We start from the raw sequence: 24,274 nt of genomic DNA on the forward strand, positions 1-24,274 counted from the left end.
ATGTCAACAGAAAGCATATCAAGTTCCAACTGGGCTCTCTTGGAATCGATTCGTCAGCATCTACTACACGATGATTTTGAAACCCAGGAGACATTTTTGGCCGATGTAGCTGAGTTTGATGCACCATTGCTTAGTTCTCCAAGTACTCCAAGCTCTAGCAATGCTCATTTTCTTGTCGAGGGTTTGGGTGACACAATGGGAATAATGAACCATGCTTTGGACACATCAAATAACTTCGAGGTGGCAGCGTGTGTTGTTCAAGTCCCACAGAGGGGATGGAATTTTAGGGGAGTGAGGCGACGACCCTGGGGTAAGTACGCAGCTGAGATAAGAGACCCAAAGAAGAACGGGGCGAGAATCTGGCTCGGAACCTATGAGACAGCAGAGGATGCCGGCTTGGCATATGACCGAGCCGCTTTTAAAATGCGTGGCTCCAAGGCTAAGCTTAATTTTCCTCACCTCATTGGCACGCATGATTCGGAGCCGGGTCGTGTGGCTTCTAAGCGTTGCTCACTGGAGCCATCATCTTCGTCTGTATTATCGTCGGATGGTGGAGGATCACCAACGCTTAAGCGGAAAAGGAATGTAGTTTGCTCGGTGGCAAAAGCCAAGTTGGAAGAAGGAGATGAACCATTTCAAGTGTTCCAACTGGAATCTTTCTCACTTTGCAGCCACCTATTGCTTAACTGAGTTGTATATTTAACGATCTTTTCGCCATCGACGCAGATTATTATTTCCTCTTGTTTTTTTTTCTCATTGTAGTTTGTGAGATGCTAGATGTAATTTGTGCCAAATATAATCGATAATTTTGTACACCACGGTTCACTGATATTTTTCTTCATTTATAGTTAATTAATTACCAAATTATTATTAACTCATTGGTTAACCCCCTTCCCATAGTTGTCTCACCCTTCCCAATATATATAGTTGTCTCAAATCACAATCTTGCCCAGTTGCATGTGTATAACCTTTTAAGAATTTTCTTTCTCACAAGAAGCAAAAAGTTTACATGATTCTTCTTTTTGTCGGATAGTTTTTTTAACATGATTCTATAAACTCAATATCAGGGTTTCAATCCTGAGAAACTTCCGTGCCTTTGTAACAGGTTCTACTAAAGTTCAATTTTATTTTAAAATATTCAATTTCAATATTTGAATGAAAATTTCTTCAATCCAGTTGATAAAATTCGGTACTGCACCATACTTAATTTGTAAACTGGAATTGGTGTTCATTATACAGAGTCTAAACATCGCATCTTTTGGCAATGGGTTGTGTATTCTCTAGGAATATGTCAGATGCTTCATTGATAGTGAGTTGCAACCTCTCTTAAACGATACTTTGGCCTATAATTAAAACCCTGTGTATGTCTTTCTCTAAGTCTTTCCAAGTCTTGTCTTCGAGAGTACAAATATATAAAATGGTTTGGCAGAGTTTGAAGTTGTGGTACTTTGACTTCAAACCACCGGTTGTTGAATCATGGAACATGGACACCTACGAACTGCAAGAAGAAAGGCATGGACGAAATTTTAGCTTTAGGGCATTGCATGCAAGCCGTAATTGGCAAGTTTGTCAATGTTTCTTACTTTCTTCATTATTTATATTGATCGCGCACACACTTCTTGTTGTAGTTTATATGGTCACATTTTCTGATCTCCAACATGTATTTGATGTATAGCTGTAGCCCTTTCTGTTTTAAGAAGAATTGCATACAGTTAATGCATTTAAAGCTTCAATCTTTGTGATTTTAGTTGATAATTTGGTTAGATGATGTTTCGGCAGCGGTTTACGTGCAACCGAATTGGTTTGTTCAACAAAATGAAGATATCTGGGCAACCGTTTCTGCATTATTTGACGAAAAAGGATGAGCAGTTTGTTTAGGCATGGTATGTTTATATGTGTCGGCATGTTATTCCATGTATTGGCGTCTTTTCAAACTTGAAAGCATGAAAACATGAATTGCATGACTTTTGAGATATTCCTTCTGTCTCAATCTCTCAAGTTTCAAAGATAATATCCTCTATGCACTGGAAGTTATTTCCCACGTGGAACAAAATATTATATATAGGCGTGGAATTCAAATGTAATGGGTGTGAATTCATTCCTCGAACAAACGTGTGCATGAAATATGTGGATTGATATATTCGCGTTAGTACGATGCATCTCACTGAACTGAGCGTATTGTTACTCATATGAATTGCCAAATTAGAGTTGCAGCTGTTTGTTTCAGTTTCGTATTGAAACAGTTCGAAAACTCAATTTGCATAAATATACTGTCATTCAACAGTACGGAAACCGAACGTGTGTGTGTGTGTGTGTACATATATATTCTACTATATACGTTACAGTTGATCAAGGAGATTTAACCATGTAGTCAGACATTTTGATGTGATGAAAGATGGAGTAGCAATAATTGAAAGAATATTAGAACTTAGGTTGGTGAAAATCAAATGCAATGGAGGCTTTGAAAGCAGTTTAAACGTGCATTTCGTTTGTCATGAATTTTACGTAGGGCATTTTGATCTAGATGCTTGGTTTTTGAAATTCTTACACCAGACATCTAAGGCTTTTAGAGATTTGGTCAAACTACTTTTCTACATTTTAATTAAGCTGCTTTTAGACTTTAGGGCGTAATTCTTTTTAGATTTTAAAGTTAGTGGTTTTTTAAATCTGATTTTAAGTCCCTATTTTTAAAACTTACCATACTTTAGTAATTATAGCACATTTATTATTTATAAATTCATATAATTAATTAACAAAAATTAACAAAACAAAAACAATTTATATTAAAAAAATAATAAATAAAAAATTCATTGGTACGGAAGTATCGGTATGAGTGTATTGGTATGTAACTATAGTATCTAAACATACATAGCTATATATATATATATGCATATGCATATATATGGAGCACACAATGAAAACTAGATGATAATATATGATTTTTTTTATTACGAGAATTCAATAATAATTGACAAATAGCTTTTCTTTTTTTCTTTTTTTTGGTTATGGGAATTAATGTATAACCTACTTACAAAAAACTCAATAATTATTACAACCTAATTAATATTTAAAAATTACAATTAAATGCCAAGTACTAGTGTTGGTTTTTAATCTTAGACAAATTTTTATTAAAAAAAAAGTAAAGAACTTTAATGAAAAGGGTTTGGTCAAAATTTATTTTAACTAAACATCAACCTATAACTTTATTTAATAAAAAAATGACTTAAATTTTAATGAAAAAAAAGAAAGACAAAAGGGCTTAAACTTTAATGAAAATGACTTAAATTTTAATGAAAAGGTAAAAAATAATATAACAAAAAATAAAATAGAAAATAGTAATAAATCACACATACTATTTCTGAAACTAAAAGATGTTACACTATTTCTAAAATTGAACGGTACTATACTATTTTTTAAACTAAACGGTATTACACGATTTCTGAAACTGAACACTATTTCTGAAAACTGAAAACCAATTATTTTTTAAACTAAACATGAGTACTACACTATTTTTAAAATTGAACACGAGTACTACGCTATTTCTGAAACTAAACACAAACACTATTTCTGAAGTTGAACACACAATGATGTGCACTGACTAATTCTTAAACTAAACATAGTATCTCTCCAAAAAGCCTAACGGCCATTCTTCTCACTCCTCTTCTTGCATTTTCTCATCACTTTCTCACCTTCCAAACATCTTCTATGTTTTTTAATTTTTTTCGATTCTCATCAAATTTTCTCTAAATCTCTTCATTTTTTTAGCTTTCTACACTAATTACTTAATTTTCTTCCATTATCAATTTATCTCTCTCAGAATGCCTAAGAAAGCCCATTCTCCTGCCTTTTTTATTTTTTATTTTTTATGAATCCCTTTCTCCTGCCATCTGTAACATCCCGTCCCAAATTTCATTTTAACGTACATGGGAAATTACGATTTTACCCCCTAATTCGTTTTTATCAGATTAGTTTTGTGTAGTATGGTGTGGTGTGTAGGACCACACACACACTCATACACCTCGTTTCACTCTCCCGGGATTCCCTCCCTCCTTTCCCTCATTCCTGTCTCTTCTCTGTCTCTCCTTTCTTTCTTTCTCTCTCTCTCTCTCACTCTCCCCGAGTTCTTCTTCTTCCTCTACACACGGACACACATACAAGCATAATCAAACCTTCACCAATCAAGAAACTAAGACCACCATCGTGTTCGTGGAGCTGAGAGGAGTTCAAAGGTGCCATTTTCAGGTAAGGAAAACACCATTTTCACGTCGATATCACGAGGTCCGATTTGAACACTGTTCATGCAAACCTAAACTAGCTTGTTTTTGGAATTTCTAAGCTTGTAGATGTGTTTGTGAGGTCCCAAGGAGCCTCGGAGTGGTTCGTTGGGTGAATTTGGACGTCGGGATCGTCCTGTGCAAAGTTGGCCGAGTTTTGACCTTGAAGACAGGTGAGATTCTTTAATTTTTAGGCCTTAAAACTAGTCTAACGTTGTTCTACTAGTCCTAGGCTTCATTTTGGTATAAAGAACGTGAAATTTGGTTGAAAAACGAAGGAGAAAACAAGGTTTGAAAATTACCCAGTTTTCCGGCGCCGTCGCCGGCGCCGGAGGTTCGCCGGAGAAGAAAGGAGAATATTCCGTTAAGTCTAACGGAATATTCCTAACGGCAGTGACAGAATCCGGTTAGATTTGACGGAATATTCCGTCAGTTAACGGAATATTCCTGACGGCGTCAACTGACGCCGTCAGTGTGCAGTGCACGTGGGCCGCGCGTGGGGGCGCGTAGGTCCGTGGCTGTTCAGGCGCGTGGGGGCGCGTGCGTGGTCCAAAAAATTTTTCTAAAAATATGGGCGTGATCCTGAGGTTGTGTAGATCACGTTGGTATATTCATTTGTCCAATTTGAGCAATGTATGAGAAGTTATTACGAGAAGTTGCTTAGGTGCTTTTAAATTAATGTTTTCGTAACTTTGTCGCGTATAGGTGATTCGTTCTCCGAGGACGAGCGTACACACTCGAGGCAGGGGGGCTACGACCCTTCTAATTATCAGTGAGTGGGCTTTTGTTTTCCGTATATACCTATATACATATTAATTCCCAGAAATTAAATAGAAAAGGTTATTGTTTTATGCCATGCATTATATGAATGTTGTTTACGCATCATTGCATGTATTATTGGTGACATACATACATATATACATGTGTATTTGGTGCTGTGGATGCACAGGTAAGTGCCAGGTAAGCGGTATTCAGGTGGTTATACATTCCTGTTTATTATGCAATAGTAGTTGAAATGCTTAGAGAGCTCATAATCTGCACCCCCGGTGTTAGTGCTCCCGTCCAGGGCCAGGGCACAGCCTTCACGTGTATGTTCACCAGCACCGCATGCTCGTCTTGGATCCAAGTTAGGTGCAAGCCTGTCGTAGAGATCACATTAGGTGGTTCCGACTTGTAGGTGACCCGCGATTTATCGCCAGCTTCACGTGATCGTAGCACTAGAGCATACATATATATATTACACCCAGCTTGTCGTGCAGACCATGTTAGGTGGTTCCGACTCGTGTGCAGATTCAGTGATTGAGTTGAGCGTGGAGCTCTAGGTGCAGCGGTACATGTCACGTTAGGTGACTCCCGGCTGCCAGATTATATATTGTGATGTGATTTACGCTTGAGCATTTACATTTATTATGAGATTCTATGGTGGCATATTCTCAAGCATGAATGGCATATTGTGAGCATGAATGGCATATCATGGGACATGATTGACATATCTATACATACGTATATATGTTCATTTTCTGGGAAGTATACAGGTTTTACGGCGAGGGGTTAGAATGTGTTTTGCTAAAGAGTTTTCAAAGAACTTTGTTTTTGCCCACTCACGCTTTTGTTTTTGCGCCCCTCCAGGTTCTAGTGGTCTAGAAGGTTCGGTGGTTTATCCCAGAGGGCGTCCCGGCAATTTCTGACAGACACTCACCATTGTAGGGTCACCTTCGGGTGTATTTATGTCGTATCTTTTCCTTTTGGACTGTTGTAGACTTGCTCTGAATTGTGTCTCACATACACTAGTACTTTGTATGCTATTAGGTTTTTAATTATTAGTACTTTTATATTACCTTCTTAATTAGCTTCCGCACGCGCACATGGTTACGTCACCTTCGTGTGACGGCCAGCACGCCCTGATCTCGGTCGGGGTGTGTCACATCAGTCACTCCATATAAAGCAGGGGAAAAAAACGCTGTGCAATTGCACACACCTTTAATTAGATTTTTTTCCCCCCTTTTCTTGTATTTATCATTAAATAAAATTATATAATATTTTTTTTGTTAAAATTCAAAATTTCCTAAAAAAAGTAATTTTTTTTCAGGAATGGCATAGAATTTTCTGTTTAATTAATTTCAAATTATTATAATTGTTATAGTAATTAATGTACTAGTTAAATCCAATATATAAATCTTGTAGCGTCAACTTGTAGAAATATAATGTCATTCAACGGTACGAAACTGAACGTGTGTATTATATATATATATATATATATAACGTCATTCAATAGTACGGAAACTGGACGTCTGGATTATATATATATATATATATGTCATTCAACAGTACGGAAACTGAACGTGAGTATTATATATATATATATAAAGTTCTAAAAGACATTAAATACTTATTGGACGGCAGGCTAGACCTAGCATAGAGTTGGCTAGACAAGCCCTATACGGATTTAAATAAATTTATTATATATTATATAAATAAATGTCTATTTATATTTTAATAAAACATATAATTACATTGGAATACGTAAATTGTAAAATAAACTAACATATAAATTATAAAATATTAGAACGTATTGAAAACATAGGGAACAAGTATATAATCACATCTCTTACATTTTATTGAAAAATTAAAATGCAATATGAAAGTTATCGATTTTTTGTCTAAGTGAAAGTCAAGATCTAGACGGGCTGCCTAGGTGGATTTAGGTGCGCTAAGCGGATGCCTAAGCAGGTCAAGACGTACTTTCTAAATTTTCAATCGTCTAAAAATTAATCAGGATGATGATCAACTGCCTAACGCCTAAGCATGTCCTAGTTGACACTAGGCGAGAATTTTTAGAACTATGTCTCTCTCTCTCTCTCTCTCTCTCTCTCTCTCTCTGTGCAAGTATATACGTTACAGTTGACGAAGGAGATTTAACAATGTAGTAAGACAATTCTGAAAACATGGAGCAGCGGTAGTTGAAAGACACACTAGAAGAAATTAAGTTGGCGAAAATCAAATGCAATGGAGGACTCTGAGAAAGGGCGGCGCTGAAATGTTTGAAAGCAGATTAAACATGCATTTCGTTTGTCATGAATTTTACATGTATGTTATCAAAGCCACGTGCCTATAAAAAGGCATCAGACATCACTTTGGAAATCAATCCGAAGTGCATCCAAACTCATATTTTGTACTCTTTTTTTTTTTTTTTTTTTTTTTGAAAAATAAAAAAACCCTACTCAATGATCTAAACTTTTTTTTACACCCACTTAAAATCAATTGATTATTAACCATTTAATAATATAGTCTAGTGATATTTCTTTTTACTTGTAAATAAGATATCTTAGGTTCGATTCTCGTCAATGGTGAATTCGAGTCACATTATTGCTAGCTTATTATGAGGCTAAATCTAACTTTTTCCCTTAAAATGTAAATAATATCTTTTGTTAAAAAAAAATCAGTTGATTATTAAAAAAATCTAATAATTAAAACAACCCTTAGCAAAACGCCAAAAGAGTCGTGGAAGCAACCCATGTCAAAAAGGAGCTTTGAACTTCACTCTCCCTACGAGAGATTTTTAAATGTGCTTGGAATATGAGTAGTACACTATATGGTATTATACAACTTGAGGAAAATTTCTTTTTTTTAAGTGTCCTTCCACTTGTATAATGACATAACGGACTGTCCCGTTATTCGAGCATATTAAAAAATCTCCCCTCCCTCCCACACTTGGAACACTCTCTCGAGAAATTATTAGGTAGTACTATACTACCACGTGATAATCCCATTTAAAATTTGACACGTGGACCATCTATTTACAGCTGGACTTATAATTTGGTTTAAGTAATTACAAATTAAATAAAAAGAAAATAGCTTGAGCAAAAAGAAAACCGATTAAAACACGACAGCATTTAACCAGCAAAGTCTGCAGACAACAGATTCTCCAGTGGCGCCACGAGAACCTGAAGACGTGAAGAACCCTGGAAACCTCGACGAGGAGGACAACTTCATCCTCAAGACCTGTGGGTTAAGGCCATATTCAACACGTATTAAGAAAGCAGAGAAGGAAGGTAAGGATAGTTTTGGCTAACATGGTGAGTGGTTTGTGTAGTATTAAGGAGTGTGAGTGTGTGACACTAGTTTAGCTGCACCAAGCCGGTGGGATCTTGTTTCCGACAAGCGGATGATGGAGGAGGAACAGCCGCTTCAGGTGGCTGGATGTAACAAGGTAATCAATCCAAATACTGACAACGCTAAATTCATTTCTTGATGCAGAGAACAATGTCGTTACGGGAAACAAGAAGTTTAGTGCAATGCCTAAACATATGGTTTACAATTTATATTTGATTATAGAGCTTCATATACAGAACCTCAATAATTTAATACCCGATAAAATAATAATGCCGATTAAATAATATTTTTGGCTGGTCCCAAATTGGAGATAACGTGCTAAATTAATAATTTGCTAAATATCAAAGAGAATATATAATGAAAAATTTATATAAGTCCCGCGTAATATATAAATTAATAATTTCTTGATTTCTTTACACCTTTGAGATTAAAAACCATTGTTGTATGTATGATGTGTTACTATGACTTATGGGAGAAATAAGAAGACTCATGAATTGTACTTCGTTAAACAAATATATAGAATTGTTAATTCGTAAAACGAGAAACTAAATAAAATGTACATTATTTGAGTAAATAAGGAGGAATATTATATGATTGATAAATTAATAATTAATTTAATTTGTCAAGTATTTAACATTCGCTAAAGTAATAGACTTTCCTTGGTCCCAAGATTACTAATTTATGGAGATTTAACTGTGTTTTTGTTACGAAAGTTTTATTTTTATTTGTTTATCTATGTTTTTTTAGTTATTTAGTTTCTATTCTTTCTGTTAAATGATTTGTGAGCCTATTACAAAAACGGGAAAAGAAAAATGATTTGTGTGCCTAGCTTAAATTTGAAAATGACGACGTAAATGTAACACTCCCTAAAATAACGAACAATTTTCATACGAATCCATATCCATCCACCCTTCTAAAATACACAAAAAATATACAGACCACCACAAGGTACTGAAAAATCTCAACCAAGGTTGGAGTAAAATCATGTGAACTACTTTAATTCTTTACTTTTTTGGGACAAACGATAGGGTAGTGTACGTACACTAAACTCACTTAAATTACAGGGAAGGAGATTAAGATATGAGACCTCGAGTGCAAGAACGAATATTCTTAACCAAGTGAGCCACAAGCCACTAACAATCTATAATAATTATTTTCAATTTCATATTTCTAGCAAAGCAAAGTACTTTGGATTGCTTTGAATGTTTTACTCGGATCATAAATTTATAAATTTTGAACGCCGCATTGCATTTATAAAATTATAAATGCAATGCGGCATTCAAAATTATTTCCTCAAGGCATGCTTTAACGGCGTTTCAAGTGCTACAGAGCAAGCGTCATACTACATATAACATTAAAGAAGGAAGTAGAGCCCTAGTATCTGAATATCCATCCATAAAGCATTTTAGCCGCACCAACAAATGTGGTTTCATTATTCATTCATGTCAACTCAATTGGAATAACAAGGGATTTAAGACGAGCTAAACTAAAAATGAACTATACGCAGAATGCGAAAAATAAGAATGTTTATTACCAGAGGATATTGTGGTCTCCGAAAAGGAGATATCAACTGACCTGGGAAAGACATGAACAAAAAATCAAGGCAACTTGAACTTGCCTAAATAATCGTCGTCTCCAACTCTCAACCCTTATATATAGGATGCCGTCTCCTGCAATTCCAAATCAAACAGTGGAATGAAGGAAAATCATATTGATCACTCGAACCAAAGGTACAAATATTGCTGATAATAGTTTTGGCAGTAAAAGAGAGGAAACCAACAGCGAAAGTGATTTTTTTTTTTTTTTTTTTTTTTTTTTTTTTTTACTGTAAGAGTAGAACACATGCAAGAATAGCCATGTATTTGCAAATAAAAATCATAACTAAGAAAATGAGGTGGTTATATTACCTCTTTGGTCGACTACGGTCTTCCTCATAGTCCATCACTCCTCCAGGTTCGGAGTAGATCTCCCCATGCCCCCGGAAGTCAATGTCGGCCTGCTTACAGTAGGGAACTTCTGCCACAATGTAAGTAAAAGACACATCGACCAACATATCCCAATAACTAAACAAAAGACTAATAAAAAATTGTGTTTTGTGTGTGGAGTGGGAATAAAGAACTCGTTCATCTATGATTATGTATAGCTTCAGAATAGCTCATCGAAAAGGCGCTGATGTGCACATTTATGGTAGAGAAATACATCAACAAAAATAAATTCATAATATCGTGTTTTACCATGCCATGCCTTATGTTCAAATCATCAAAATGGATCCTGTTCACTTTATTAGGAAGGATTACTTGCAGAAGCAATAGGAAAAATACAACAGGATTAAACTGACCTTGATGGAAATCGACTTCTTTACTTCTTCCACCCTATTTCCAACTTCTTTCTTGTGTTCCTTGGCCACTTCAGTCATAGTATCAGCCCACTTCATCTTTTCTTGAATTGAGATAAGAAGATTGCTTGAGGTATCCAACCTAGGTGTTCATTCACACAAAATTTAGGCAATACCATCAGATTTATATCTCAAAAAGAAACTTGAGAAATCATTAACTTAGAAGAAAAATATCACAAAGGCAGCACACTGGATTAAACACGAGAATGCATTACTACGATAAACATGGAACCGCTTTTTTTAATGTATTAGTAGTAAATAAACTCTACCAAATGAAACAATTTCAGTAAATTGGTAACAGATGCTCCATAGCATTTGATTACACACAACAAAGAGTCAGGAAACTTTTATGCAATCAAGGTCAGACATGAGTGTTTCAGATCATAATGCACATATTTAGGACCAAATTCTAAATAAGAAGTTCCATATGCATACTGAACATACAACCCAACAGAGAAACTGCATCAAAATCAGAGACGTTACCAGTTTGACAGTGTTTGAGTCATACTCCCAAGTTGTCCAGGTCTCGGATCTCTCCCTGCAGCAAACTGGACCTGCATTTTACAAGAAATAATTGATTCCATATTTCTTATAAGGAAATAAACAAAGACCAACGAGAAAAGGCAAGCGAAAACAAGTAAAACAACACAAAAATTAAAAACAATTTGAAGCAAAGGCAGCAATAATAAGCACAAACCTCAAAGCATTTTCGCAACTGGTCCAGCTTTCCTCTTAGTATGCCCTAAGAGAAAACATATAAAGTTACAATCTGACATCTCCTTCATGTTTTCTCTATCCACTTAACTATGTTACACACATACAAATGCGGGATAAATTACTATATAACAAGGATGGGATAATAAAATAGTATATATCACATTACATGTATATGTGCAAAAGTAATCTACGTAAGAGTCAGAAGTGAGTTATAATTTAAAAGTACCCGTGGACGACCCCCATTTTTAAGGAAAAGATTCACACAAAAAATACCCTTGTGCATCTGGATGCGTACGTACACAACGCATGTCGCACTATATCCAAAAGTCAAACTTACAAAATGTAATGAATACTGCAAATCTGTATCCGATAACTGTTGGGGTGTTATCCGGGGGGGGGGGGGGGGGGGGGCATCAGGGCCATATCCTTACAGATACTCCACACCTGCAATATTTGGAATATCTGTGCTTCATAGACCAAACTAACAGTAACAATTTTCAGGTACTGTCCGATATTCAAAAATAAATTCTTACACGGGCAAGAACCATAGCAGAGTCCTGCCACCCGTGCACACTGAGTCAAATTGGCAGACAGATGGACGGGAGAAGAGTGTTTATTTGTACTGTATTTGAATAACAATTCGTTAAAGTTATGATTATTCATTCCACAGCCTTCACTAAAGAAACCTTTTTGTCCAGTAAAAGATGCATATTTCAATGTAACTGGGAAAAAATAGAGGTAGAAGGATGAAAGAATTATTACCACATACATGCACTCATTAATGAGAAAATCCTCGAGCTCTCGTACATTGATAACATCTAACTCCTGCATAAGTTGATGATACGGTAGTACCTGGAAAATATTTCAAGAATATAAGAGAAAACTGAATGCACAACACAATATGGGACATCTGTGTATATAAAAACCGGATATCAACACAATAGTGAACTAGAACACCAATACTTCAAATATCAAAGGCATCAGATACTAAGACCTGTAAGTCCACTATTGTTCTGAATTTTGATTGGAACTAATAAGCTTCTGGCATTCCATATAACTTTTCATATCATCGTTTGCAGTAAAAGGCACCATCATCTATATCTATTACATTCAGAATTCAATTGGTAACTGCAGTCTTTCCTCCAAGTGCAACTAAAACAAACATCTGTCCATAAGACTTGTCTAAAAGTGATGATAATTTTTCCTCTCCTTTCACTTTTGATGACATATTTTTTGAAGCATGGAGGACATCAAGTACCAAAGGTGACAAGCTCCATATATTCATATTGGAAAACCATACAGCCATAACCATTACTAGATGTATATCACCAACTTTTCAAAATAAGAGGATTACGCATTTAAGGAAACATACCTTGTTTGTCTCAGCCAGTGTAAGAACAGTAAGCTGTTTCAGCTTTAAGACTTGATCAGGGACCAGTTGTGGACGACGACTGGCATCACCTACAATACATTTCAGTTTCTTAAATTCCATAACAATGCCAAAGAGATGCTTAATTTCTTGTTTCAAAGAAAATATACTCAGAAACTTTATGGGAAGTAGTTCTCCTGGGAATTGACAATATCTCCCGAATTTCAAAAACTATTGTAGTAAGGAAAAGCTTAAATGTTATGGAGGGAATAATAAAAGACATAGTAGTAGAATTTAATAAAAGATACGGCAGTTGCTTTAAAACAAATGTGCCAGTTTACACTTCTTCTAACGAAAAGATGTTGCTGCCTCCATTTATTCATCTTATCAGTAAATAAGTATAAGAAAGTATTTTCTTCGACATCTCCAAAGCAACAGTAAGAAACAAAAACTGGTGATGAAGTGATGACTCTGCAGCAGAGCTTGATAGAAGTACACATGGGTCAGTTATATCCTGAAGCAACATTAATATGACAAAAGCACCAACTGCATTGGCACCCAAAACCCTGCCACATGTTCTTGAGAATGAGGCTGCGCACAATGTTTCATACAATGAGCCAACAGACGTTCCAATGGTGGCTCAAATTTTGGGTTTTTCTCCTTCTGAGTTTTGTTTTCATGTTGCACAGGGTTTGTTGATATTTAAATTTTAGGGCGTTATTGTTCGATTTCTTTATCACAGATATGGAAGCGGAAAACAAGCATTAATCGATTTGGTGTAAGATGACCAAAGCAATCAAACCAACAGCTAGAGAATAGCAAACCCATTAGAAAATCGACCAAAAGATGAAGCGATTTTTGCGTCCTTACTCTTGTAATCACTCCATGTGCCATGTGCAAACAATCGAAGCACATCGAGGTACACAGAATTTTCAGTTCCTTCAAGCTGCACATATTCCACAGTCAAAAAACAAATGCGTATGAAACAAAAACCAGTAACAATCAATAATTTTATTTTCTCTTTGGCTGCAACAAAGTTCTGATTATACATCCTTTGCTCAAACGCAGAAACTACACGACCAAAATATACACAGAAAACTGAAATTCCACAATAAATATATAGAAACATGGGAACCTGAAGAACATTAGGGACAGCGATAATTTCCGAAAAGGCAAAAAGGGCAGGGTGGGAGGTGACTTCTGCGACGAGGGGGCCGAGAGCGGAGCCATCGAGTGATGAGGCTTGCTTCACGTAGTGATCAATGACCTCCTCTTGCTTTTGCTCAATCTCCATCTCAAAAAACAACAGAAATTACTAATTGCAACCACGGAAAAATCGTGACGAGACGATGAAAAGTTCAGCAGTGTAAAGCTAGGGATTTGGTGGGTTTGGATTTCGGGGCAGAGATTGAGGAGAAAATAGGGGCTTCGGAGAAAGGATTTTAAGGTAGAATGATGCATTTTTAGATGTGATGCGATATCCACACATTCTATTTTACATCTCAGGTTCTGTTGTAGGATGGGATGAATTGAAGAATATCAATAGACAGAAATTATCGAAAAATATGTGAAAAGTAAAATAAAATGTGTGGATAGCACGTCCGTTTCAGATTCTATTGTGAGCACCTGGCATTCACATCGAGACATCTCCATAGATTAACCATCATGCCGTATAATTTGGTTCGGTAATATTAACACGTAATATTACGTGTTATATTAAAAAATAAGGTTAAATTAATAAAAAAAATCAAAAGAAAAACGTAAATGAGATCAAAGAATCCAATAATAAAGATTATGATTCTTTTATTTATAGATATTTTTTGGGTTCACTTTGGACCTTACTAGTTTGGTGGTGACAATCCCAAATTGTCCGGAAGCTCATTATTAAAGTTCAATGCAAAAGATGCTTTATGGGAATTCACTTAAAATCAACGACGTCGTTTGGTTGGGTTATTTTAAAAAGTTTTACTATTCATCATCTTCTTCGTCTCTTCTCGATCGCTGTTGCGCATGCTTTTCTACCCAGATGGCTTAGAAGATTATATGGTTGCAATTTCAATATTTCCATTAAGACTCAGCTCGGCTGCCGCCCGTCCAACACCGCCTTGCCCACCTAGCCCACATAGGTCTTGGCTGAACGCCGCCGAATGATTTATCCGATTTTTCTAACGATTAGGCCTTAATCGGATCCGCAGTCAGCCGTAGAGCGCGTGCCTAGGCCGATTTTAGAACACTGGTAAAGATTAATCATAAGTAGATTGTTGTAGCAACCTTTAATAATAGTTTTTTTATTAATGTAAAAGTCTGAAAAATATAAAAATGTTATAATATTATGAGTCATTCAATGTGTGGATGGCCAACCCACTACATCACACTTATCCCACTCTACATGTCCTTTCACTAGGAGCTGCCATTGCTTGCTTTTGGTGCTCCTGCTTTGCCTATAAATCAAAGAAGAAAAAATAGAAGAGAGAAGCCAGAAGGCTCATGGCAAAGAGAAGAAAAAACGAAAGAGAAGCCAGAAGGCTCATGGCAGAGAGAAGAGAAAGAGATAAGAGAATAGAGAGAGTTATCTGTGTAATCTTATTAGTTCAGATTATAATGAAAGCACCATTACTGCCCCGAGGATGTATTCCAATCACACTGACTGTAGAGGAACCTCGTAAATTTTGTGTCTTATTTATTTATTCCACTGCACACACCGTCAATTTTACAGCACGTTATCAGCACAAGAAGCTCTTGTGTCAGTGGAAAGCACAATGCCACAAATCCTGTTCACCTATGTTGCCTGGAATCTCACAGATAAGAAAATCTTTTCATTTCATCATAAAATCTTTGTACTACTGATTTTCCTGAAGCAAATATATATATGTTGTTGTATGACTGTATATCATCATTTGCAGAAGCAAAAGAGTACAGACTCAAAATTCGTAAAGAATCTGACAGCCATGTAAACAGCCTCGGAACTCCAACTTGCAGACCTCAGATTGAAACACTTTCTTCTTCAAAGTTGTTTGTCCGCTCAGTACCTATAACATATCAAATTTTCAGAAAATTCCAACGGTGCGATCATCGCAGATGCCTGAAATACCAAACCAGTTTCCAATTTCTGCAGAAAATTGGACAGGCACCTTATGAGTACCAAAACTCCATTTCGGTAGCTCAGATCAAAATTATTTCTTCACGAAAGTTGTTCGGTATCCTCATCCATATCATACTAAATTTTGAGCTAAATCTAATGGTTTGATCTTCTCATAAGTTGCAGACACTCTTGACTCTAAAACTTATGGGAACCGTTTGATTTTTTCGAAACTCATCGGAGGAGGAATACCAATTGGAACTTGGTGTTACTATTATTTCCTGGATAACTAAAATGACTTCGAACTGTGAAATAATAATAAAAATAAAAGGGATGAAATAAAAGAAAGTGGCAGACCAAGAAAAAGAAAAAAAACAAAAGATAAGGACTTAATCATTGCATTTTCTGTTTTGGCATATTTATGTGCATGGTGTTGGTTTAAAGCCCTATCACAAGTTCTATTTATTTAAAGCAATTTATATACAGTGGGTAGAATTATTACCCTTTGCTTTAAAGCTTTGATATTTATGCGTGAATGGTGCTGAATCAAAGCCCTTGTCACAAGCTCTATTTACTTAAAAACAATTTATTTACCATGGTTGGAATTACCGCCTATTGTTTTAATTTATTTATTGTACTTCTTTTTGTTACGATGAGTACATACTGAACCCGAAGTTCCTTGACCAGATAAGAACATGAAATTTCTTGATCCTCATCACATAAAATAATTAGACCCGAAGTTCCATCATGCAAAAAAGATCAGGAATGAAGTTCCTAGATCTTCAAGATCGGGCATGAAGGTTCTTGATAAGTACCTTAAGTTTGAAGAGTCGAAGTGCCACAACTTAATTGTAATAAAGGTCATGAGAGTCCTAATTCATAGGCTATTAAATAAGGACTAAAAGTTCTTTGATTATGATACATTTTGCTAGAGAGTTTACATCTCAAAGTTTTAATGAGTATTGCATGTCATTGGACATTGATGTTGAACACCATGTTCCTCATATTCATACTCAAAATGATTTAGCAGAAGCATTTATTAAGCGAATGAAATTATTTACCCGCGCTCTGCTCATGAAAACGAGATTGCAAGTTTTCTACATGTGGACATACCATTATACATAATTCACTATTAAGTTTGGTTGAAACCAGTTACTAACCATCAATATTTCTCAGTACAACTCGTGTTTGGGCACCAGCCAAACATTACACATGTAAGAGTTTTTTATTATGTTATCTATTTGCCTATTGCACTGCCGCAATGTACTAAAAATGAAGCCTGAAGACAAACTAAGAATTTATGTTGAATTTGATTCACCATCTATCATTCAACATTTGGAACCCTTAACTGGGATATGTTTACCGCACGACTTGCAGACTATGATTTTTATAAGACAATTTTCCCGCCATTAGAAGGAGAAAATAACATCGTTCCAGAAGAATAATGAGAAAATATCATTCCAGAAGAATGATGAGAAAAGACCGTTCCAGAAGAACGAAGAGAATTTGTCTTATTTTGATTCATGAAGCAATCAATATAAAAACAAAGTGAGAATAATTGAATGATGCAACCACATGCAAATCAAATGCCAGATGCATTTAATGATGCAACGAAAGTAATAAAATCACATATACTTGCTTCAAATGTGCCTACATGAATTGATGTTCCTGTTGGACAAAATAATGTGGTAGCAAATCTGTTACACGCCTGAAGCGTGGCAGATCCTTAAATTCAAAAGGTTCAGTATTTTGAAAGAAGAAGAATATGACACTACTGAACTATTGTATTCCCAAAGCATAACTGTTGCATGCCGGAAGCATGACAGTCGCCGTATGGATACATGTCCCAAAAAGGACAATCTGCGGACATGGGAATGTTGACGTCTCATGCATAAAGCATGATAGACATATAGGTTCCAATGACTCAACTCCCGGAAGTGGAGATTAAAATCCCAGCTCTATAACACTCAAGAGGAGGTTATGATCCGCATTCTCTAAATTATGACTATCCTGGAAGAAATAATGTAATGCCCTTGAAGAGGCAATGGATATCCAAAGAAATGAAAAGCTTTTATGCATGTGCATGCACATGAGAATATGAGATCAATGATTGATGACAACCAATGGTAATTTTGGTTTTTATAAGTAGCTACTAAATTCATCAATGAGCTGTATTGATATTGAGTCACGTTCTTTTGTTTGTCGACGAAAGGAAATATTATTTGCCAAAAATGGAGAAAGAACGTGGAAAAATGGACCTATATATCTGTATATAATACAAATAGCCAAAAGATGTTGAACCAAATGAGGTTACATATGGGCATTTATAATACAGTGAATTACATTCACATGATATGACACAAGGTTACTAATTGAAACCTGAAATTGTGCTCTTGCAAACAAGTTCATATGAATGGAGAATTATATACTAAGGGTTATGAGTCACCCATATCATATCTCCATAAGTAAATCCATCAAATATACATGAAAGCAAGTTACTCTGTATAAATTTCAAGGGAAAATGTGTCATGATGTGTAGAAAATCCCTAAAAGATTCAGATTGCTTGAAGACAACCCTGGAAGGTTAAAGCCTTAGTGAGTACTATCATTATGATATTGTTGTAACATACTAAAATCTCTTGCAATAGTCGATAATATTAGATTTAGACTCCTGAAGAGTCTAGAAAGTTTATAAAGTGTTGAGAGAGATATTGTCTCAAACTGCAGAATCGAACAATATGCCAACACAGATCTTATCCATGATGTTTATAAAGAATCATATGAATTGAAGATTATGAGTTGAATACTCAAATTATTTAGACACTAAGAATGATCATTTATCTTAGTGAAGGTTAAGATAAATTGATATTTGGTCCAGAAATACCACATCTTAGTGAAGTATATGTTTTATTGTATTTGGCACAATACATTGAATGAAATAAAGCTTATCTATTAATATCTCCAAGAAATTATATACACATGAGTTAAAACAAACAAACAACAGGGAACCTTCACAAAGGTTGCTCATGTGAAACCTTAGTACTCGGAAGTACCCCAAAAAGGGGAGGCACCAGAGGTTGATTACTTAGAGCCTCAGTACTTGGTAAAACTCCAAACGGCTGAGACAATGAGTGTCTTTGGAATAAAAACTCGAACTCCTAATTGTCATTTTGAGTTCGACCTTCAGATTCCAGTAGTTGGTCGAGCTTTCTTTTCATACTCGTCAAGTAATTATTTGCAAGCATGTGTAACACTATATTCTCGTGCTTGAGCCCTCTAATATCTTGTTTAAGACTTGCCATCTCAACTATCAATTATTCAACTTGGTGAGTTCGAGCAAGTAGGCGTTGACCCATATTAGAAACAGAGCCTGCACACTGAATACTAAGAGCCAAAAAGTCTTGAACGGCCGGCTCATCAGACCGGTTTGAAAGGATTCTATTATCCTTAGGAGTGAGAAGATTCCTAGTTACCATTGTAGCGGTTAAGTCATTATTCATCACAGAATCCTCAACTGTAAGAGGACCATTAGAAGATAAGAAACACGAGCGCCATATATTATCCTAACGCGGCTCGTCTGTACCACTCCTAAGACTCAAATTTAAGCAAATGTTAGATGGGCAAACCATTTTTCAAAAATGATGAAAGAAAAAGGAGGTCAGATAAAATCTTAGAAGTGCAAAAAGGGGAAATTTCTGCTGGCAACAATTTTCTGAATGTATCTAAACAAAATTGATATATCTATAAAAGAAGAGGTAATAGGGTCACTTGTTCAAAAATCGAAGAGACACCGCTCTCCGAATTTCAAAAGCCAGATTTTCAAGATAAAGTTCGTCAACATTTCTCAGACGCAATCTTAGTTTTTGGATATCACGTGCAACTTTGTCAAAGTTGAAAACACGTGAATCTTACTGTTCTAAATACACCACAGTTGCTGACAAGAGTAAAGGCATAACACTACCTGTTATTGAGAAATCCCTATATATGTCGACCTCTATCTTCCATAACAAGGCAGACCTAGAAAAATATCTAACTCTTCTTCCTCTCCAAGAATGCATCTTCAATGAAGCATCTCGAAATACTCAGTTTTCTTTCTCTCCAAGAATACCTTTTCAAAACAAGTTACACCAGAGCAAGAGTATCTCATATCATCAGGGTCGAAAGCAAGTGCATCTCATATCATGCTTTCTCCCTATCCTTTCCTTTATCCTTGTTCTCACCTGCAGGACAAAGAGAAAGAAAGCAATCAATCGCCACATGGAATCAAGCTTCCAATCTGGAACTGATTGCCCAGAACCTTTGCTTGATTTCTTACCTAGCATTGCTCTCGAGTAGTCATCTTCAACTGTTGATATGATGTTGGTTATTGACACTGAAGCTGCCAAGCATGATGAGTCGTTGAGGAGTGATGTTCTGAAGGACCATTCAAATGTAAGGTTTGCATTCCACTCCTTCGTCAAGGGACAAATACTACAAGAGAAGATGTCACACCTGCATGGGGGAAAACTAGGGAAAATACCACTTCTGCAAGGGGAACGTATAAGGCAAGCGAAAATGATACATTGAGGCATGTGGAGACAAGCACAACAAAATACGAGCTGATTCATCCCCGACGGAGCTGAAGATCACTTGTCATGTGGAGCTACTCGTGGTTCCATTTCATTCAAGGACAAGTCCCAAAGATCTTGAAGAAATCATAATTCCGATTCAAGATCAAGTGTCCACCACCCTTGAATCAAATTCCGCTCCAGATAAAAGGAGTAAATTCTGACCTTTGGATGAAGTCTAGCAGAAGGCTCTCCAGCCCAGTTCAAGAAATAGCCTGTGGAAAGTCAATAAGTACAACAGATGTGTTACTACTCATCAGGGGAAGCATCCAAAAACAGATCAAGGTTTTAACGAGCCAATCAAAGTCTTATGACCATCCAAGAGGGGGTGTTATAATATTATGAGCCATTCAATGTGTGGATGGCCAGCCCACTACATCCCATTCATCTCACTCCACATGTCCTTCCACTAGGAGTTGCCACTGCTTGCTTTTGGTGCTCCTGCTTTGCCTATAAATCAAAGAAGAAGAAACAGAAGAGAGAAGCTAGAAGGCTCATGACAGAGAGAAGAAAAGAAGGAAGAGAGAAACTAGAAGGCTCATGGCAGAGAGAAGAAAAAGAGAGGAGAGAATAGAAAGAGTTATCTTTGTAATCTTATTATTTTAGATTATAATGAAAGCACCACTACTGCGCCGATGACGTACTCCAGTCACACTGACTATAGAGGAACCTCGTAAATTTTGTGTCTTGTTTATTTATTCCATTGCACACATCGTCAATTTTACAACAAATATATATATATATATATATAGACACACACACACACAAAGGAAAACTAATGAAAATGGCTTGAAAACTTTGAGTTTTAACGATAAAGACAAAATAAAGGGTAAAGTGAATAGTATTAGGTTTGACTTTTTAGTGTAAAAATGTGGTTTTTCGTTAAAGTGAACAGTATCGTGGGCTTTCGTTAAAACTCCCTATATACAAACGCTCGACCAAAAAAAATAAAAATAAAATAATATATATATATATATATTTATATATAGACACACACTATACAAATGCACGTAATAACAAGCTTTATGTTGTAGTCCTATTAAATTAGAAATGTGATTGTGTAAATTCTAACATATCTAGGTATTCTTATGGGATTCTACCATATCTCTTAGACTAGATATTATTCTATTAGAGTTGTTTGTAATCCTATTAGGGTAAGGATTTAACCTTTCCTACCAATATAAATAAAGGCACAATGGGGTGGAATAGAACACACCTCACAATTACACATCTCTCTCTTCTCTCTCTATGTGTCGTACCTTCTCTCTCTGGCCTCCATAAGTGTTTAGTAAATTATGCCTACAACACGTTATCAGCACGCTCTTGACGCTGCGCTAACAAGAGTTTGATCTTCAAATAGGGGAGTATTATGTTTGAATCTTTCTTTTTATGATTTTTTTATTATTTTATTGAATTGATCTACATGCTATTGATTCAATTTAATTTTTTTGTGTTGAACATGATACAACGCATTGGAGATGCAATCCCGGCCTTCCGAGAAGGATCTTCTACAAATTCAAAGGCTTTTGTTGTTTTCTGCCAATCAGGTACGTTTAAAATAAAGGAAGATATTTGAAACGACCATGAAGCATGAAAACATTCCTCATAATGCATGAACCCCTATATTTATATTTTCCTTCTGATACACACACACACACACACACACACACACACACACACACATTCATGCACTACGCAATTATAAATCGCTATGTGGAATTTATGAGTCAAAGAATCGAAAGAAATTAGAAGCAATTTAGGGGCTTTTTTTTTCAAACCCTAGATTTCGAAAAAAAAAAATATAAAAAGAAAATATGGGAAAATCAAGCCGCACTGAGCCAAACATGGGCCAAAAGTGTAGCAGCCATTTGGGCTTGCTGTGTGTCTATCACCAAGCTCGCATGTCTGGGTTCTTCACGATTGGGCCTGTAACCCTAATCCGTGCCACCTCATCAAAAACCAGCCTTGTTGGGCTTTTACTCCCTGCCCCAAAAACTCGACTGCTACTTGGTTTCCTCCATGCAATGGTTCGCCTCCAGCAACCCATGTTACTGGGCTTTTGTTTTGTTTCCCCACCCTGGCCTGTATTGCAATAGCAAGCCTGGTACTTGTGAATTTTTTTCTCTTTCGGCCAATGAGTGTAGTAAGCCTGCAGCAGCCTCACACGGCTGAACCGCAACCTGCAGCTGTTGGGCTATTTAGATTGGACAACAGCCAGCAATCCAATGCTAGGTTGCCTCTTTTTTCTCGACCCAAAGCCATTTTTGGCTTGTTTTTTTTTTTTTTTTTCAGCCCGCATCCATATTTTTGGTGCCCAATGTCATGGTCTTAGCCAAATTTTTGGGTTTTTCTTCAAATGGCCCGCATCCGTCTAGCCCAAAATATGGCCTGAAACTTTGTTTTATTTTGCTTCTAGGATTGATCCCGAATGACCTCGATCTATTGAATTAATTAAAGTGACCAACAATCCACTAATCTGACAAGATATCCAAAATTATTGGCCTACAACCCATTTTGGACATTAACGACTCAATATTTTATTTCTTTTCTTTGAACCGTTGACCACCTTTCGTAGTCTCGAAGCACTCACACTTGAGTTCTTGAAGCAACCCAAATCCACTACACTTCATTGTATATTGTATTCTGTGTTCTTACACATACCTCTTTTTATGAACCAAAAATTCATAACTAAACTCGAATTTGTAGCTTCGACGTTAGTGCCTTTGAAACTTGAAGTTTTCGATGTATTTCATGTAAACCATGTCTTAGAACTAGAATGTTCTAACTTTGATGCTTATGGATATTTATCTTATTTCCATAGCACTAATCACAATCTTGTTCCCTCTATTAAGTGGATTGTTGATAGGAGCATATTCATGCGACTTAAATGGCTTGTTCTCGTGCATTTACGTTATGTTTCTTTAGTTATTTTAGTACTTTAAGCTATTTTCGTGTGTTTGTAGGCCAAAAGGGCTAAAGGAGCAAAAAGATGCATTTTGGAGACGTTTGGAGCACTTTTGGGCTAAGGATGGATAGCTTATGCTTGGAGCCAAAGTGTTGGACGAAATTAAAAACCTAATTGAAGACCAAAGTGTTGGAACCTTGTTCCTTTTAGTTTTAGGATATTTAAACCTTTCCTATATCCTTAGTCGTGCATAACATTCCAACATTCCACTCCTTCATTCACCACTTATCATATCATACACTTATCTTATCATCACCACATATCATATATTTATTACTTATCATATCATTCATTCATCTACATATCAATAACCACTTATCTTATCACTCAACATATCATACACTTATCACTTATCACTTCCATTCACTTATCACTTATCACTTCCATTCACTTATCACTCACCACATATCATTCATTTATCACCACATATCATTCATTTATCACTTAACATATCATTCATTTATCACTTAACATATCATACACTTATCATAATCATTCACTTATTCTTTCATCATTCAACCACCAATTCAACACATGCATTTCAAACCTTTCAACACCCTTTAATCATCTCCCTTTAAGTTATGATTTTATTTCCTAACCCTACATGCATTATTTATTAGCATCTTCACATGCATTCACACACACTTCACACAAACAAACAACTCAAAACCGTGAGCTCCCATTCCCTTATGCCATTTTCAGATTTCCACCCACTAACCTAGTTATCAACACATGCATTCCCTTCACATTCACCC

The 24,274-nt window shown here is 36.0% G+C and overlaps 2 protein-coding genes across 7 annotated transcripts; one reads left to right on the forward strand and one right to left on the reverse strand.

Annotated features, from left to right (window-relative positions):
• On the forward strand, nt 1-690 carry LOC137734231 (ethylene-responsive transcription factor 2-like). The gene has a single exon (XM_068473530.1). It carries the CDS (start codon nt 1-3, stop codon nt 688-690), a length of 690 nt encoding a protein of 229 aa, XP_068329631.1.
• Nucleotides 691-7,999: 7,309 nt separating this feature from the next.
• Nucleotides 8,000-14,341, reverse strand: LOC137735460 (COP9 signalosome complex subunit 7-like). Of its 6 annotated transcripts, XR_011068655.1 has the most exons (10): nt 14,004-14,341; nt 13,739-13,814; nt 12,872-12,960; nt 12,262-12,351; nt 11,480-11,524; nt 11,266-11,336; nt 10,726-10,864; nt 10,295-10,403; nt 9,963-10,057; nt 8,000-8,276 (listed from the first exon to the last, which is right to left on the reverse strand). XR_011068655.1 is itself a non-coding variant. In XM_068474887.1 (9 exons), exons 1-8 carry the CDS (start codon nt 14,160-14,162, stop codon nt 10,329-10,331), a joined length of 741 nt encoding a protein of 246 aa, XP_068330988.1. In that variant the 5' UTR covers nt 14,163-14,341; the 3' UTR covers nt 9,688-10,057; nt 10,295-10,328. The 6 variants fall into 6 exon arrangements, 4 of the variants coding, with proteins under 4 accessions (XP_068330985.1, XP_068330988.1, XP_068330986.1 ...); XR_011068654.1 differs by having other exon boundaries at nt 10,295-10,383; nt 13,739-14,341; XM_068474887.1 differs by lacking the exon at nt 8,000-8,276 and having other exon boundaries at nt 9,688-10,057; nt 10,295-10,400.
• Nucleotides 14,342-24,274: the final 9,933 nt, after the last annotated feature.

This window comes from Pyrus communis, chromosome 5 (genome assembly GCF_963583255.1).
Source record: "Pyrus communis chromosome 5, drPyrComm1.1, whole genome shotgun sequence".
NCBI classification, from domain to species: domain Eukaryota; kingdom Viridiplantae; phylum Streptophyta; class Magnoliopsida; order Rosales; family Rosaceae; genus Pyrus; species Pyrus communis.

Coding starts and splice junctions, on each gene's coding strand:
- LOC137735460 (XM_068474884.1), bottom strand. CDS start 14,162: ATGGAGATTGAGCAAAAGCAAGAGGAGGTCATTGATCACTACGTGAAG. Junction 10,865..11,265: donor ACTCAAACACTGTCAAACTG/GTAACGTCTCTG, acceptor ATGAACACCTAG/GTTGGATACCTCAAGCAATC. Junction 10,058..10,294: donor GACCGTAGTCGACCAAAGAG/GTAATATAACCA, acceptor TTGGAATTGCAG/GAGACGGCATCCTATATATA.
- LOC137734231 (XM_068473530.1), top strand. CDS start 1: ATGTCAACAGAAAGCATATCAAGTTCCAACTGGGCTCTCTTGGAATCG.